Source organism: Sorex fumeus, unplaced genomic scaffold (assembly GCF_029834395.1).
Source record: "Sorex fumeus unplaced genomic scaffold, SorFum_2.1 ptg000149l, whole genome shotgun sequence".
NCBI classification, from domain to species: Eukaryota; Metazoa; Chordata; class Mammalia; order Eulipotyphla; family Soricidae; genus Sorex; species Sorex fumeus.
The window spans coordinates 581,187-598,851 of record NW_026606206.1 but is presented as its reverse complement, the minus strand read 5'-3'; the positions used below and the strand labels follow the sequence as shown (position 1 = coordinate 598,851).

General features: G+C 41.9%; 1 protein-coding gene across 4 annotated transcripts in view; it reads left to right on the top strand.

The window, feature by feature from the left end:
• RCL1 (RNA terminal phosphate cyclase like 1) overlaps positions 1-16,507 on the top strand; it is a 55,128-nt gene extending 38,621 nt beyond the window's left edge. For all 4 annotated transcript variants that reach the window (XM_056106932.1, XM_056106935.1, XM_056106934.1 and 1 more), the window contains 2 exons: positions 4,421-4,524; positions 15,558-16,507. In XM_056106932.1, the coding sequence (XP_055962907.1) occupies positions 4,421-4,524; positions 15,558-15,708 (255 nt within the window). In that variant the 3' untranslated portion in view covers positions 15,709-16,507. The remainder of the gene's footprint in view (positions 1-4,420; positions 4,525-15,557) is intronic.
• The last annotated feature ends 1,158 nt before the right edge of the window (positions 16,508-17,665 follow it).

The window sequence follows — 17,665 nt, the reverse complement described above, 5'->3', positions numbered from 1 at the left end:
ACTTGTGCCTGGAATATCTCCCAAGCTACTGAGAGTATCTCGCTCACATGGCAATGCCTGGCAAGCTACCCGTGAGGTATTTGATATGCCAGATACAGTAACAACAAGTCTCACAATGGAGACGTTACCGGGCCCGCTTGAGCAAATTGATGAACAAGGGCAGTGACAGTGACAGTGAGTGTATCCAAAACAAATCACTTAATTACTTAATCACTAACTTCCTGTTAGTCATCGATTTGCTCGAGCGGGCGCCAGTAACGTCTCCATTTGTCCCGGTCGCGTGCTAGTGTAGCCCAATGGCATCTGTTCGCTCTGGGAACATGAAGAGCCTCAAACCGATCGTTCATGATCTTGACGAAGAAGTCTGACCATCTGGTAGGTGGGCGGCCACGCGGTCTTTTGACATCCCGTGGAATCCAGTCGGTAATAGCTCTAGTCCAGCAGTTGTCTTTAAATCTCATTACGTGACCAGCACATCTGATTTTTGACACCTTGGCAAATGAGACAGCGTCCCTGATCCTTGATCGTCGACGGATGTCAGAACTCTGGATTCTTTCTCTCATTTGAGTGAAACGTGATATTCCAAGCATAGCTCTTTCTATTCTTCTTTGGGAGACCTGAATAGCATTCTCATCTTGTTTGCATAGGGCCCAGGTCTCTGAGGCATATGTTAATGCAGGAAGAACAGTGGAATCAAAGATGTGGCCGGAGCCGGAGGTTCTTCGTCCTCTTAGCTATTTCTTCGACGTTCTTGAAGGCGTTCCAAGCCGCTCTCTTCCTCCTGCGCAGCTCGGGTGCCAGGTCATTTGTCATGTTGACTTCTCGACCTAGGTACACATAGCTGTTGCATTCGGAGATGGTCGTTCTGTTGAGAGCGAATGGGGCGTCAGGAACGAGGCTGTTTCTCATGAACATTGTCTTCGTAAGATTCAGCTGTAGTCCTGCCTTTCCACACTCACGGTCAAAGTCGGCCAGCATTTGTGCCGCTTGGCTGATGTTTGGTGTTATTAAAACAATGTCATCAGCAAAGCGGAGGTGGTGTAGTTGCCGACCATCTATCTTCACTCCCATTCCTTCCCATTCCAGTCGTCGCATGATGTTCTCGAGGGTGGCACTGAAGAGTTTCGGTGAAATGGTATCACCCTGCTGCACCCCTCTCTTGACATCAACGATCACTTCTTTGTAGAATGGTGAGATCCTGGTAGTGAATCCACAATACAGCTCTCGGAGGATCCTGATGTATTGGGCTTGAATGCCCTGATTGGCTAGGGCTTCAATGACCGCTTCCGTCTCAACAGAATCAAAGGCCTTCTTTAAATCAATGAACGTTAAACAGAGCGGCATCTTGAACTCCCGAGAAACCTCAGTGAGCTTGGTTATCGTGTGGATATGGTCGATGGTGCTGAATCCTTTGCGGAACCCGGCTTGCTCACATGGTTGTCCTTCATCTAGTGTTCTGCCAGTCCTATTTAGAATGACTCGAGTGAACAACTTGTAGATGACAGACAATAGGCAGATCGGGCGATAGTTGCCAATGTCATGGATGTCTCCCTTCTTGAACAGTAGTACGGTCCTGCTGGTTCTCCATTGGGACGGAACTTTGCATTCAGACAGGTAGTGAGTGAAGAGCCGAGCCAGTGTATTGATGAGTACTGACGGCAGGTTCTTCAGGTGTTCAGGTCTGACCTTGTCTGGGCCGGGTGCTGTTTGTTTCTTTACCGACGAAATGGTGTGTCGGATTTCGGAAGGGAGAACGTTGGGAACGACATATCCATCCTGTGGAATTTGGTATGTCGGCAAGTGGACATGGCTATCGAAGAGATTTGAGTAGAAGTCATGGATAATCTTCTCCATTGCTGTTCTGGAGGATGTGATGGATCCATCAGGACGTCAGAGGGCAGTCATCTTGGTCTTGTAGTTGGCGAAGGACAGGCGGGCGTTATGAATACTTTTCCCGGCTTCTGCCGCATATACCAGTACTTCTGCTAAAAATTTATTCAAAACAAATAAATCAGAAAAAGCCTGAGCCTGGAATATCTTCCAAGTACAGTACCCAAAACAAATAAATTAAGCAGAAAAAACCTGAGCTTTATAAAATAAAAACAGTAAGGCAGTACAGTTATTTTATTTATTTTATTTTTTTGCAATCTCTTTTGCTGCTATAATTTATTAATCTTTATGGAAAGGTAATGCCTGGGGAATTGAGTGTTTATCTCTAAAGGGAAACAGCTTCCTTGATTTATGTCAACATTCTTGGAAAGAGCTCATTGGTCACAAGGTGGGTCAAATGAGAATGAACTATTTCAGAACTATTTAAAGTTTCTTTCTTAAATGGCACCATTTAATGTACCATCATTTAATGTATCATTTAATGTAAGCAAAATAAAAACCCCAGGATTCATAATTATGCCTTCATTGTGACCTTATGTACTTGCTACTCAGCTAACTATTGTGGTAGAACAAAATCTACAGAAGATGGAAGTATCTTCTCAGAAGGTGAAAATATCTTCTCACAAATCTTGCTCAGTCTAATTCTGTCCTCAGTGTTTTTAATGTTAACTCAATATTTGATGTTCAGTTTAGTGATTTTTTTTTTAAGTGGGTAATGGATGGGGGCTATAGCTTAGTGCTAGAACAAACATGCTTGCATGCCTGAGATCCTGGGTTTAATCCCCACACCGTTATTACTTAAATTTATTAATTTGAGGTTCCTCCTGATGATTCCTAGCCATCTGGGCCAGCCCTTCAGAGAAGGCCCAAGGCTGTGGTGTGTGCTCCGACCCTGTAATGTCAGGGATTACCTGTCATTCCAGTGATGCTAGGGGATTGAATGCGGGGTTGTTCAGGGCTACACCTGGTAATGCTTGAGGACTATGTGGTTCAGGGATTGAACTGGAGTCAGCATGCAAAGTGTATCCCTTAAATTCTGTACTAACTCTCCAGCCCAAAAATTTTCTCAAAAATATATAAGTGAGGTGGCTGAATAGATACTGCAGTGGGTAAGGCGCTTGCCTTTCACACAGCCTACCTAGGTTTTATCCCTTACACCACGTATGGTCCCCCTAAGACCTCCAGGAGTGAACCCTGAGTGCAGAGCCAGAAATAAGCCCTGATTCTGCATGTTGTAGCCCCAAAAGAAAACACACACACACACACACACACACACAGACACACACACACACACGAAAGATATGGGTAGTGAGACCAGGGAGATAGCTCAAAGACTGGAGCCATTCTTGAGGTCTCAAATTCAATCCCTGGAGCTGCATGGTTTTCCAACACCACTGGGTGTGGCCCTAGTGTCCTCCACCACTGCTGGACCCCAAGCACTGAACCATTAGAGTACAGTGTTTGGGCCAAATGTCATGGGGAACATTGTGTCCCCTATGCATTGCTCGGATAGTAAATGAAAGTTGGGAGTAGATGATCAGATTAGCCTGTCTGTTACTTAATTTAGGAAGTTTGTCACCTAGATTTTTGTGAGGAAAGATTGTGATTGTGATGTGTATTTGTACAATCCCTGTTGACTTGCACATGTTTCCTCAGTCCAGTGGAGGCAGCAGGGCCTCTACCCAACTGTGGGGACCCTTGCATTTCTTTTCAGTAGACTTGTGGGAGATTACAAGTTACATCACACAAAAGTGCACTGGTAGCCTATGGGATCAGGTGGACTGTGGGTTTTGTAATCTATAAATAACATGTTATAAGCCTCAGGGCTAAACAAGCAGGCTTTCCATAAAAGTAAAAAATTCAGTCTGGATTAGGTTGTTATTATTATTTACTCTAGTTAAATTCTTATTTTAAACCTTTTCATTCTGCTTATTGATTTGGAAGAAAACATGACAAAAATGCATAAGTAATAAGAGTGAAGGATCTGATCATAACAGTTTATCAGTTTTAAACACAGGAGAAGATAAAAAAGAGTTGGTAATATAAAAATGACAACTTTTGAATGTATTTGAATGTTTGTCCTATTTAAATACTCTTTAAAGGTCAAAGTCCTTAGATATCAGATTGTAGTTTTCTATGTCAGATTGGAAAGATATGTCATGTATTTAACTGTTGGTAATCATAGGCTTTCTGAAGCCCCTTAAGGCTTTTTGTTTATATATCTTGCGGCTGCTTAAATAATGAAGGAAAAATTTTCGTTTTTCACAGATAAATGTAAGGAAACTTGAATGTCTGGTTATTTTGATAGTTTAACTATTATTGTTGGGTTGATTATCTGTAAACTTAATAGTTGATAAGGATTACTCTTACAACATCCATGTTATACATTTTTATTCATTAATTTTATTGAAAGTCTATAATTTAAATACTGTTAATAATGCATGTTATATTTTATTATTATTTAAACTTACTGTGGATTCTGCATTGTTGTTTTCTGGTTGGTACAGTGATCATAGTGTTGTGTTTACAGGGTGGATGTGTGGACTCGACCAATCAAAGCCTGGCTTTGTTGCTCATGACCCTTGGACAGCAGGATGTTTCCAAAGTTCTGCTTGGACCACTCTCTCCCTACACGTGAGTTATATCTGTCCAGCCTTTATTCTCTGCCCAGTTTAATCTTCCATTTGCACAGGTGACATAGTAGTTGTACTGTGCATAACCTATCACTGAATTTCTATTTGTACTGATCCTTAAATGAGCCACAGTTTGGTCTCAATCTCGTATTAATAAGGAATAAATTCTCCTTTCTTTACTTTTATAATTCCTATCTCTATCTCTCATTGCATGCCATTAGAGCATTCTGTTAAATACCCTTTTAAAAATTTTTTGATCGGTGCTTTAGGTCTTTTTTCTCTTGGGGACTTAACTCCTAGTTCTATTATAGGTCAAAATCTGCCCTCAGCCCCCCCCCGCCCCCAAACACACACACACACACACACACACACACACACACACACACACTCCCCCGTTTTTCATTAGTCCCACTTTTCCCTTTCTGTGATGAAAAGAATTATCTTTTTGTGCAAGATCTTATACTGAAAACTGACTAGAAAGGTGATGAGAAAGATCAAGTTCATAGTTAGTACTACTGGACTGTAGCACTGTCCTCCCGTTGTTCATCGATTTGCTCGAGTGGGCCCAGTAACATTGTGAGACTTGTTACTGTGTTTGGCATATCGAATACATCACGGTTAGCTTGCCAGGCTTTGCCGTGCGGGCGAGATACTCTCGGTAGCTTGCCAGGCTCTCCGAGAAGAATGGAGGAATTGAACTCAGGTTGACTGGGTCGGCCGCATGCAAGGCAAGTGCCCTACCTCCTGTGCTATCACTCCAGCCCATTACTAGACTAGTAGGTAAATTTATATATATGTACATATAAATGGACTGGAGCGATAGCACAGCTGGTAGGGCGTTTGCCTTGCACGCAGCCAACATGGCCGACCCGAGTTCGATTCCTCCGCCCCTCTTGGAGAGCCCGGCAAGCTACCGAGAGTATCTCGCCTGCACAGCAAAGCCTGGCAAGCTACCCGTGACGTATTCGATATGCCAAACACAGTAACAAGCAGTCTCAAAATGGAGACGTTACTGGGCCTGCTCGAGCAAATTGATGAACAACGGGAGAACAGTGACATATAAATATGTTTTTTGTGCCACACCTGGTGATGCTCAGAGGTTATTCCTGGCTTCATACTCAGGAATTACTCTTGGCAGTGCTTGGGAGACCAAGTGTGATGTTGGGGATCGAAACTGGGATGACTGCATGCAAAGCAGATGCCCTACGCACTGTACTATTGCTCTAATCCTGGTAAATGAATTGTAGAGGTGAGTTTGAGACCTTTGACTGTTCTTCAAATATGAGGTTGATACCTCAGAATATTGATAACTTTGCAATATTAAAAAGAGCAACTGCTCAGAAGAGCTGAATTATGAGGAGGTCAGTGAAAGAAGTATTGTGTGCACTTGAGTTTCTGTGCTTGAAGAGCATAATGTGGTGGGAGCAGTGGGTTACATAGGGGAATTACATGAGGGTGGTGTGCAGGTAGCTAAGAGACTGAACTGCCCTTTTTCGGTTATCATGGTACCGATGCTGTATATCTGAAAGGTACAGTACTGTGATAACTGAAGAATGGTGGTGCCATCACATTGAGAAAGGCGGGAGCTCTGTCACGGGACAGTGTCCATCGGACCACGACTTGGAGTGGGTTGGAGCCTTGTGTTTAAGATTTCCTTGGGAGGCTTTGTCTTGCTTTTTTGCATCCTAATTGGTGGCAGGAGTTTTGGAGTTGTTTTTGTTTGTTTTAAACAAGTAAATGGAAGAGAATGCATTCTGTTGACGGAGGGGGAAAACCTACAAGCAAAAAACTGGTGTGGACCCTCCTTCTCTCCTGACAGCTAATGTGAAATGTTTCATGGGACAGAAAACTTGAAATGGAGTAATCCTAAATGGCACACTTACCTCTGGAGTCCACATTGCTAAAATAGACATTTGGAGAGGAGGCAAGGGCTGGAAGTAGAATGAGTGTTCGTAAGTGCAGAGATTCTCTTTCATTGAGGAATGGCTGATGTACGCGACCTTCTTCAGCGTTTTAGTTTCATGGCTGCCACTTTCCAGTTCCACAAGGATCAACTGCATCTATAACACAACATGGTGTCAGAAAGGGCAGCTATGTGCTGTGAGCTTTGGTAGCACATTGGTTTAAAAAACTGAAATCCATGCCTCTTTGACCCCTTTTTTGGTGGTAGGGTATATGTTTAGTTATTTTTTCAGTTTGGCTTCTGGGTTTTACCTCCTTGACACACCCCTTTGCCAAACATTATTTGCAGGTATGTCACTACTGCAAACCTAGTGTGAAATTACTGCATCTCCTGGGGAGGCAGTGTGTCTATTGCTGAATGGAGCTTTACTAAGAATAAGACAGACAGACTTCTAAGTTACTACATGTTTTGAGACTTGGTGGACATTCTTCCTCTAGATTACTTGCCTCCTAGGCTCTAGGCTTCTTGCAAAGGGACTTTCCTTTTTTTTTTTTTTTGCTTTTCGGGTCACACCCAGCGTTGCACATGGGTCACTCCTGGCTCTGCACTCAGGAATTGCTCCTGGCACTGCTCAGGGGATCATGTGGGATGCTGGGAATTGAACCCAGGTCGGCCACATGCAAGGCAAACGCCCTACCCTGTGCTGTGCTATCACTCCAGCCCCGCAAAGGAACTTTTAGGAGTGGGCAAGGTCAGCCTCCCTTTTTTCTCACTAGCATTAGAAACAGTGGGGAAATTTATTTTTAAGAAAATCATGTCTGTTCGGGTCTCTTCTTGCCCTTTGTCACTGTGCAAGGCTCCACTGACTCAAGTGATAAAAGGACAAGAGTGGAGAAGAATTATACATTCTTTGGGAACCTGATGGCCAACTTTGGATTTGTATGTATTAAGGGCAGAGATGGCACAGAATCAATAGCTAGAATGATGGAGGTAATAGTTTATGCTTGATGGATTCAAGAGCTTTTTGGAGACCTGTTTTTATGCAGTTTAAGTCAAAGGAACCTGTTTTCTGAAACTTCCAAATAGGAAACCAAAAATCTTCTTGATTAACGGGGAAAAGGCAGTTTGTTCATTTTTAATTTTATGAATAGCTTTTAAATTTTTATTTAGAAAGTGAGTACTAGGATTAAGATGGATTTTTCCCCCTATTATTTACTTTTTTAAACTCTTTGTGAAAAATAAAGGTCTCCTTATTCTTCCTTGTTTTCCTCCTCAGAAAATGTGTGCTGTTGGTGACTTGCTTTGTTACTTAAGAAATAAAGTGTGTAAGTGTAAAATTCCTTGGGAAGACCAGGTACAGGGCCCATTTTTACTGTGAGAACTGGGATTCCTCCATAATGATAGATTTAAGTTATCTCCTCTTCTGGGCAGGATGTCACAGCAACATCTTTTCAGATTTCTTTCAAATTCTCCTGTATGATAGTCTCCCACTGGAGTCTGAAATAAACCATGCCACTGTTTTTCCCTAATAGGTGATCTTGTGCTACTACTAGTTAAGTATTGGGGAACACAAGCAAGTACCCTTACCAACACTGACTGACTGAGGGTTGTTGACCCATGGCCGAGTGAGGATCAAATGAGAATATGCCTGGAGAAACTGGGAGCCAGAGGGGCAAAGCTTTGCTTACTGTTTGGTATTCATTGCTCAGCTTTTCTCTGAACTAAAATAATAGTGCTGTATAGTTGATCTTTGTAAAGTGTTTTAAATATTGCAAAGCCTTATAACATTTATATTATATTTCAAGGATATATGTAACTTATATAAGAGAGAGCAAGTAAATGATAGCCATACTTTTCAGATGAAAATACTGACTTCCGTTCCAAGGACAAAGTTATTTAACTTGTTTATAAACAAAGCAGGACATAGAGTTAGGCTGGGGTTACATGGGTTTTATGTCAAGTCTGACCAAGAGAAGAGTTTTCGTTCTGGGAGCAGAAGTCAGCTGAGCTTTGGGAAAAGTCTCTAATGGACATAAAAAGTACCATCAATGTATTTTAAAACTGCTGTGTAATCATGCCAGGGGGCCACATTTAAGATTGTCTCCCAATCCCCAAATCCTTCTCCTTGACTTGCAGAGTTTCCTAGACCTGAAAAGTAGGTAATCCTAGCATCCATGGGACTTGGTGGAGAAGGCAGGACCCTGTGTCTGTGGGATGCCAGAGAGAATTCACCCATGATTGTGCCTTCCTTTTTTTTCTCTCTCTCTCTCTTTTGGCTTTTGGGACACACCTGACAGTGCTCAGGGCTTACTCCTGACTCTGCTCAGTGATCACTCCTGGCAGGACTTGGGAAATCACATGGGATGCCGGAGAATGACCCTGAGTTGGCATGCATGGAAGTGCCTTACCCGCTGTACTGTCACTCTGACCCCTGATGGTTCCTCTGCCTCTGTCCCCTTCTCAGGTTTCAGCAGAGGGACCTCTGCTGTTAGGGAAGGAAGGTACATTTAGGGATTGACTCAGGAAATCTGCCAAGTCCCAGGCTGTTGAGATCCAAAGGGAACGTGACCATGAGCCTATAGCTTTAACTGTCGGGAACAACTGCTTTTTGAAGAATGGGCACATTCTTCACTACCTTCAAGATGAGAAAAAGATCTCGTGTCCCAGAATCTTTAACACTTAGTTATCTATTAGATGGCTGTTGCCTTTTATGGAGATTTTTTTTTAATTTTTGTTTTGTTCTGAAAATAAATCACTTTGTCCTGAAAAATTCTTCACGGGAGTTGCTGCAGCTTAGTTGCCTAAAGTAAAGCAGATATGCTGAAAGCCACCAGTTTGACTTTACAAAGTTCTCACTTCAGTGGAGTTGCCCTCCACATGCCATTGGTCTCTTTTGCCTGACTCTGTGTCTAAGTGGTTGTGTCTTAGAAGAGTGGGTCTGGGTTCAGAAGAGAGGGCAAGAGAAGCGTTTGGGGCTTGTGAGTGGGAGAGATGGCTGACTTTTCCTTCATTGCTACTGACTGGCAGCTTTGCTCACAGGTACAGACTTGTGGATTTTATGTGTTTGCTTTTTATTGGGTCAATTTAATTTTTTTTTTTTTATTTTATTGAATCACCGTGAGAACAGTCACAAAGCCTTTCAGTTCAAGTCTTGGTTGGTCATACAATGATCAAACACCTGTCCCTTCACCAGTGCACATTTTCCACCACCAAGAACTCCAGTATACCCCCGCTCCCACCCACCTCCCGCCTATGTGGCAGATTTCCACTTTACTCTCTCTCTGTCTACCTTGATCACGTTCAGTATTATGACAAAAGACCCAACATTGTTATTTGGAATTTTCCCCAATATTCAGACCTGCCACAAAGACATCATTAGAAAATTTGTTTTCTATTGTTGATTATGAAGAGCATATGATGTTGTGTGGCCACAATAGTGGCCACACAAATTTGGATTTCAGATATTTTAGTAATAAAACTAGAGGGATTAGTGCCAGAAGTCCCTGGGTTCCGAGATTGGTATGTGTGCCTCTGGGATCATGGTCAGTCAGAAGCTAGAGGAGGCGTTTGAGGGTGGAAACCGCGAGCATTGTCATGGCAGGGAGCAGGGCCTTTCCAACCCCATCCCATGAAGCCCCACGTGCCTCGTCAATGCAGTCTCATACCTGGCTGTTCATTAGGCTCTAAAAGATGCAGGCCATCGTGTCGCTGCCGCAAAGGGTACAGGCAGAGGGACAGACACCCTTCCCTTCCAGGGTGGCATAGCACCATAGTTAAACACACAGTCCCAGATGTATTTCAGTTGGGCATTATCTTTTGCTCAGATTTTCCCACCACCATTCACGCCTGATTTTCAGGGACAAATGCTAAATTATTTAACAAATGCTAGATTATTTACTTTCCATTGATCACTTTGCATATCAGGAAATGTCCTGGTATCCACATGCCAGAGCCATGCTTGTAGAAGCTCATGGTCATGGGGATTCCATCTGGAGAAGGCGAGGAGACAGCACCTATCCCATCTGGGACCTCCCAGTGATATCGGCTCTGAATGGGGCCCAGAGAATTCTCTGGGAGCTGTGGGGCCCTCCAGCCAGTTCTTTTCTTCGCTGCTGTATGCTGTAAGATGGCGCCGTGGGCGGGTTGTGGGTGTGACTTCCGGAAGCAGAGGTTGCCTGGGAGCTGGGGCGGCCCCATTGCGGTTCGGAAAACAGTCTGTTTGCTTTCTTAACCTCTTGGACAGGGTAGGAAGGATTTGAAGCTGAGCCAGAATAAAAACGCTAAGAATTTCAATTGAAGTAGGAAAGCCAGCAGGGAAATACCTGTTCTTTACTGTTGAATTATATACTAAGTTTGGAATACGTTATATGAGGGTGTGAGCTGAGATCAGTACTTTTTCTAAAATTAGACTTGTGTGGTGTGTATCCATGAGTGTCCATTTGCGCATATATGTAAAACTTAAGCAGCTTTATTATGATATAATTCATATACCATACTTCATCCATTTGAAGCCTACAATTCAGTGGTTTTTAGTTATTAACAGTGGTTTATAACCATAACCGTAGCCAGTTTTATTTTAGAACATTATTACCACTTAGCAAAGAAACCCTTTGGTTTTTGTTCCTCCCAGTCTCCTCAGCCAAGCCCGGGCAGCTAGTATCTACTTCATACCTCTAATCTAGCATCTATGCATGTTCTGGCCATTTGGTATAAATAGACTCATACACTGTGAGGGCCTTTGTGACTGCCTTCTTCTCCTAAGTATGTTATTGTCAAGGTTTATCCATATAATGTGTTAATAATTTCCTTTTAATGGCTAAATAACATATTGTAGAGTAACATTAAATCATACCACATTTTGTTTATTCCTTTGGGCATTTAAATTGTTTCCTCCACTTTTGACTATTACAAATAAATAAAGCTATTGCAATCATTCATATGTAAGTTTACATGTGGTTGTTTTCATATCTCTTATATATAGACCTGAGAATGGAATTACTGGGCTATTTGGTAATTCCTTGTTATATATTTTGAGTAACAGCTAGACTTTTCCCCAGTGGCCAAGCCATTTTACATTCCCATGAGTAATGGAGGAGGACTCCAATTTCTCACATTCTCACCCATACTTTTACTTTTATCTGTCTTGAGTGTGCGGTGGTAGTTCCGTGGTTTTTACTTTTGTTTCCCTAAGTGACTGACTAATGATGTCGAACATTTATCACATGCATATTGACTCTATATATCTCTTTTGGAAAAGGGCTTTTTTTCAGATCCTTTCCATATTTTCATTTCCATAACTTTATTTTTAGAAATTATTTTTAAAGTTTTTTTCCCTTTTAAATCTTAATTCATTTTTTTAACTTTTTCCATTTTCAAATTTACTTTTAAACTGATACTTATTTTTGTTCCTTCTCCTCTTCTCTTTGTTGTTGTTACACTAACCACAGTTTTTGCATCCTCAGCCACATTTGGGACAGAGCTAGCACATGTGCTTTTGTTTTGAGTTACATTCTTTCTTGAGGCAAACAACTGGTGTACTTGCCAGGGGTCACTGTAGTATTTACAGATGTGATCGGTCACCAGGGTAGTATTCACCAGTTTTGGCACCCCCTTATTCTCTTTTCCCCGTGGTGCTTGAATAGATATAGCAGTGGGACAGTGGAAATGATTTATGGAACGAGGGGTGGCAGACAAGAGAGCTGCCAGGATCATGTGTCGTGCTTAGCAGGGATTTGGATGCATGGCTCTACGCTTGCAGGGCAGGCACTGGGCTATTCTGTCTGACCCTCAGTGGAGTTTTAAAACTTGAGTTGTGGGGCTGGAGCAATAGCACAGCGGGTAGGGCGTCTGCCTTGCACGCGGCTGACCCGGGTTTGATTCCCAGCATCTCATATGGTCCCCTGAGCACCGCCAGGAGTGATTCCTGAGTGCAGAGCCAGGAGTAACCCCGTGCATCGCTGGGTGTGAACCAAAAAGCAAAAAAATAAATAAAAAAACTTGAGTTGTAAGAGGTGTTTAAATACATAAGATAGTAGATACCAGACCTATTTTAGATACACGATTTGCAAATATTTTCATGTAAGCTTGGGGTTGTTTTTCCATCTTCTTTGTAGAGTATCTTCTGATACACACACAAAAAATTCTCTCCTCTAATTGATTTTGTCATTAGCAGAAGAGTAATTGTAACGGATAGCTCAATTTATCTGTGTTTTTTTGTTTGTTTGTTTTTGGCTAGCCAAGTAGTGTTTGGAGCTTACTTCTGACCCTGTGCTTAGCGATTACTCCTGGTAGGGCTTGAGGGAGCATATGTGGTTCAGAGATTGAACCTGGATCTGCCATGTGCAAGGAAAGCTCTGTACCCATTGTACCCACTCTCAGTCCCCATTTTTGTTTTTAAAATCATTTTGCTTTTGGTGTTATCTGTAATATCATGAAGATTATTTTCTGTGTTTTCTTCAGTGAGTTTCATTTTGACTTCCATACGTAGATCTCTGATCCATTTGTGTTAATTTTGCATATGTGAGAAAAGAGTTCAGTTTAATTTTTTGGCATGTGGATATCTACGCATGTGAAGTTGAAAAGTACCATTTGTTGAAAAGATTATTTCCCTGTTGGATTATCTTGGTACTTAAAAAATGAATTTTCAAAATTGATATTTATAAACCTTAATTAGTGCGTGGGTTTATTCTTTTTTTTTTTTTTTTTTTAGTGAAACATCATGAGGTACAGTTATAGGCTTACAAATTTTGTGCTTGGGTTTCAGTTATACAATGATCAAGTGCCCATCCCTCCACCAGTGCCCGTCATCCATCACCACGGGTCCCAGCATCCCCCTCCACCTCTCATCCCCCCCCCCCACCCCGTCCCATCCTGCCTCTGTGTCAGGGTATTCCCCCTTGTTCTCTCTCTCTTCTTTTGGGTACTGTGTTTTGCAAGAGAGGCTTTGAGTGGCAATCATGTTTGGTCTATAGACTACTTTCAGCATGCTTCTCCCACCCTGGGAGGATCCTCACAACACCCTTTATTTGGTGCTCCCTTCTCTATCTGAGCTTCCTTTTCCCATAGCACATGTGGCTGGCCTTCCATTCATGGAGCAAAATTCCTGGTACTAATCTCAGCCATTCCTGGGTGTTAGTCTCCCTTTTTGTTGCTTTATGTTCCCCAGATGAATGCAATCTTTCTGTGTCTATCCCGCTCTTTCTGACTCATTTCGCTTAACATGATACTTTCCATGTAGTACCACTTGTATGTAAATTTCATAACTTCATCTTTTCTAACAGCTACATAGTACTCCATTGTGTAAATGTACCAAAGTTTCTTTAACCAGTCATCTGTTCTTGGGCACTCAGGTTTTTTCCAGATTCTGGCTATTGTAAAGAGTGCTGCAATGAACAAACAAGTGCAGATGTCACTTCGACTACACATTTTTGCCTCTCTGGGATATATTCCCAGGAGTGCTATAGCTGGGTCAAATGGCAGATCAAATTCTAATTTTTTGAGAGTCGTCCTTACTGTTTTCCTAAAGGGTTGGACCAGCCGGCATTCCCACCAGCAGTGAAGGAGGGTGCGTGGGTTTATTCTTGATTGTGAATTCTGTTCCATCCATTTGCACCAGTATTTCGAATACCTTTCAGGTCTCTGTGCGTTTAGGGTTGAGAACCATCTGGCTGAGCCAGGGAGTTTGAATGATTAGTTAACAATTCTTAGTTAACGAAACAGTCTCCTGGGGTATTTCATACAGAGAGGCAGGCTGACTGTTCTCTGACTACACCATTGTTTCACAAACTGGGAAATGGCTATCTTTACATTTGACGTCTGGTTCTGGGCTCTCTCTGTATAGACCCTTCTACCATTAATCACCAGTTGAAGAGGATTTTGAGGAACTTATGTGTTTAATAAACACTCCAGCTGAGTCATGCTAGCTGAGTTGATGCTGACTTTGCTAAATCAGACTAGTAAAAACTTTATGCCTATTGCTGTTTCTGGGGTACTTTTAGGGTAATAAACTTCATTCTGTCTTAAGAAAGGTGATAGGAAACAGCTCTTTGGAACATAATTATTGCCATAATTACTGTGAGCTCCTCCCTGACCACCTTATCTAGCACTGCTTCCTTTGTATATACTCTAATACTATATCTATATTTTCTCTTCGTATGCTTTATTTATTTAAACTTCCATTGTACTTTTTTGTTTTTGTTTGTTTTTTGGGCTGCACTCAGCTTTTCTCAGGACTTAATCCCAGTGGGCTGGGAGGGTGTGCATGTGGGGTGCCAGTGGTGAGCAAGGTAAGTGCCCTACTGGCTGTACTATCTCTCCTGCCCCAAATTTCCATAGTACTTAAAAAATCAACGTATTTTGTCTGACCCACTGGATTGAAAACTTCACAAGAAATTCTTAGTTAACAAACACTCAGTTGAGCAAATAATAGAGTGCTGAAATTTAGAAATGGAGATTTAAATATTTTGGTATAGCAGCAGTAATTTTTGGGTTTACCTTGTGATGCTGTGAATTGTGAGAGTACATATTTGTGTGAGCCATATATGTGTAAATAGATCTCTATGGGTGTGTGTATATATGAATATTGTGTGTGTGTATATATGTGTACATCATGTCTCTTAGCTATATAGAAATAAATAACTGCATATCTTGTATACTAACTTTAGACCATATACAAATTATTTTATGTTATATTGTGTGCATCTCTACAAGTTATGTAAATTTGCTTTGGAAATTGACAGGCTATAAATAAAAAGGTAAAGGCCCTCCCGTTGATCATCGATTTGCTCGAGTGGGCCCAGTAACGTCTCCATTGGAGACTTTGTTGTTACTGTGTGTGGCATATCAAATACTCTCGGTAGCTTGCCGGGCTCTCCGAGAGGGGCAGAGGAATCGAACTCAGTTCGGCCATGTTGGCTGCGTGCAAGGCAAACGCCCTACCCGCTGTGCTATCGCTCCAGCCCTAGGCTATAAATAGATACTGTTCAATCAGCTTTGATGAGAAGTTCTTAATTTTTGTTATTTTTCTGGATCTAGGAAATTAAGGGCTTTGGGTTCTCGGTGGGGAAAGATAGGTTTTTCACATATTGAATTACTTTTTCATTGTCCCCCCCCTTCTGTTTGTTTTGTTTTAGGATAGAATTTTTGCGGCATTTGAAGAGCTTTTTCCAGATTATGTTTAAAATTGAAACCAAGCCCTGTGGTGAAGAACTCAAGGGTGGGGATAAAGTACTGATGACTTGTGTTGGCATTGGCTTCTCCAACCTTAGCAAGACCCTCAAGTGATACTGTCACAAACTATGGCCCCAACACCTACAAACAAGCAGAAACTGCCAAGGACACCAAAAGGGTCGAAATCCAGTTCCATCCAAGATAGGATGGCCTCTTCTATTAAGACCTTCTCATTTTTCCGTTTAGAAAAAAAAGTCATTATGTCCTAATAAAAGACATCTCTATATCATGTGGTTTCCAGCTGTTTCTAGTGACGTTGACATTCCTCTGGAGGCCCAGTCTTGGTGAGCATTCCCATGGCTTAATGGATGAAGAATAGACCTTCAGGACATAGACAACAAGAGCAACCTCATACTACTTTTCAGCTTTGCTTCCTCAGCTCGTATCACTGGACTATGTCATGTGACTGTTTTTCAGAGCTGTAGAGTCTGTTACTGTTCACTCTGTAAGGACCGACATGATTTAGCCATAGGTTCCATTTAGGGACTAAATGAGATTATGACTAAAGTTCCTTGATGAGTGCAGTGCATTCAGTTGTCAGAAATTGACAGATATCAGACTTCTCCTGTCTCTGTCTTCTGATTGGAATGTTATCTAGTAGATGATTTCCCTTTTGGTTTCATTTTATGTATATGTGGGAGGGACGTGGCCTGGGGAGACTGGTTTGACTGAAATTGTTGGATGTTTTTATGTCTTAATTGTGCCATACATTTTTAACTTTTTTAGTCTTATAATAGTCAAGTAATGTGGATATTATCTGCGCAAGAATATTCAAAACAAGTATGTTTTTATTTCTTTGAAATTGATAATGTAAAAAAAATACCAAATTAAAGGTCTAAGTAAAACTGTCAAAGTGTGGAATTCCATCAATTTGCAAGCTAATAAGTTAGGTTATTACTGTCTTATGGATGCCAGGAGAAAACACTGAGCATTCTGGGCCAGGATATGGGGCTGGCATACCTGTTTTATTGCTGGCTGGCTGTTGTGGGTAACACTCAACTTACAGAGTCTGTCTACCACATTTTTTATGGTGTTGTTCTCTCTACAAACCAGTATTGAATCCTTCTCATGCTTGAATCTGACTTCCTCTTGAGGTTCCAGTTGGTGAATGTTGCTTTTAAATGAATTAGATCACAGTGGTGTAATTTGGATCATCTTAAATTAAGGCCAGTAGGTCACAGTGAACTCAGGTTAGCCAGGGAATGGAAATACTCTAGTTGAATAGCCAGAGAATGGGAATCTTGGCAGTCATCTGAGAATTCCGCCTACTGCATGTGCTGCAGTCTTAGGTGATGGTACTACTGTTTGATCCTAGGTCTGTGTGTGCTCAGATAAAGAGCTAATGGATGGACATGTTGCTTTGAATCATGTCAAGTACTTTCATACAGGGACTTTCTGTCATTCAGAACAAGCTCTAGAAGTAATTCTGTTTTCCAATTTAGGGTGTAGACTCCAAGCAGATTACTGCAAGCAGTTGACAGAGTATGTTCCTCTCTCCACAGCAGGCATGCAAGTGGCTTGTGGTCTTAGTTGCTGCTGAAGTAGGAGCATCTGGCCATAGTAGTGATGACATGCCAAATAGAAATTACTATTTCTGTCAACACCCTACTCCCAGTTTCTCAGACGTCCCCAAGATGTCATTCTCTATTACTTCCAGTACATCTTAGTGACATCCAACTCCTGCAGTCTGTCTTGTTCTTTTCTTTGCCTGGAGTAGTTTTTTTTTTTTCTTTTTTGGGTCACACCCAGTGATGCACAGAGGTTACTCCTGGCTCATGCACTCGGAATTACTCCTGGAAGTGCTCGGGGGACCAGATGGGATGCTGGGAATCAAACCCGGGTCAGCTGCGTGCAAAGCAAACGCCTTACCCACTGTGCTATTGCTCCAGCCCCTGCCTGGAGTAGTTTTAGTGAGAGATGCTAGCATTTGGGACTTAGTTTTCTGACTCAGTCTCTATGTTCCCGTCTAATGAAAGAGGCCACTCTGCATTAAATGAAACTAGTGATATTT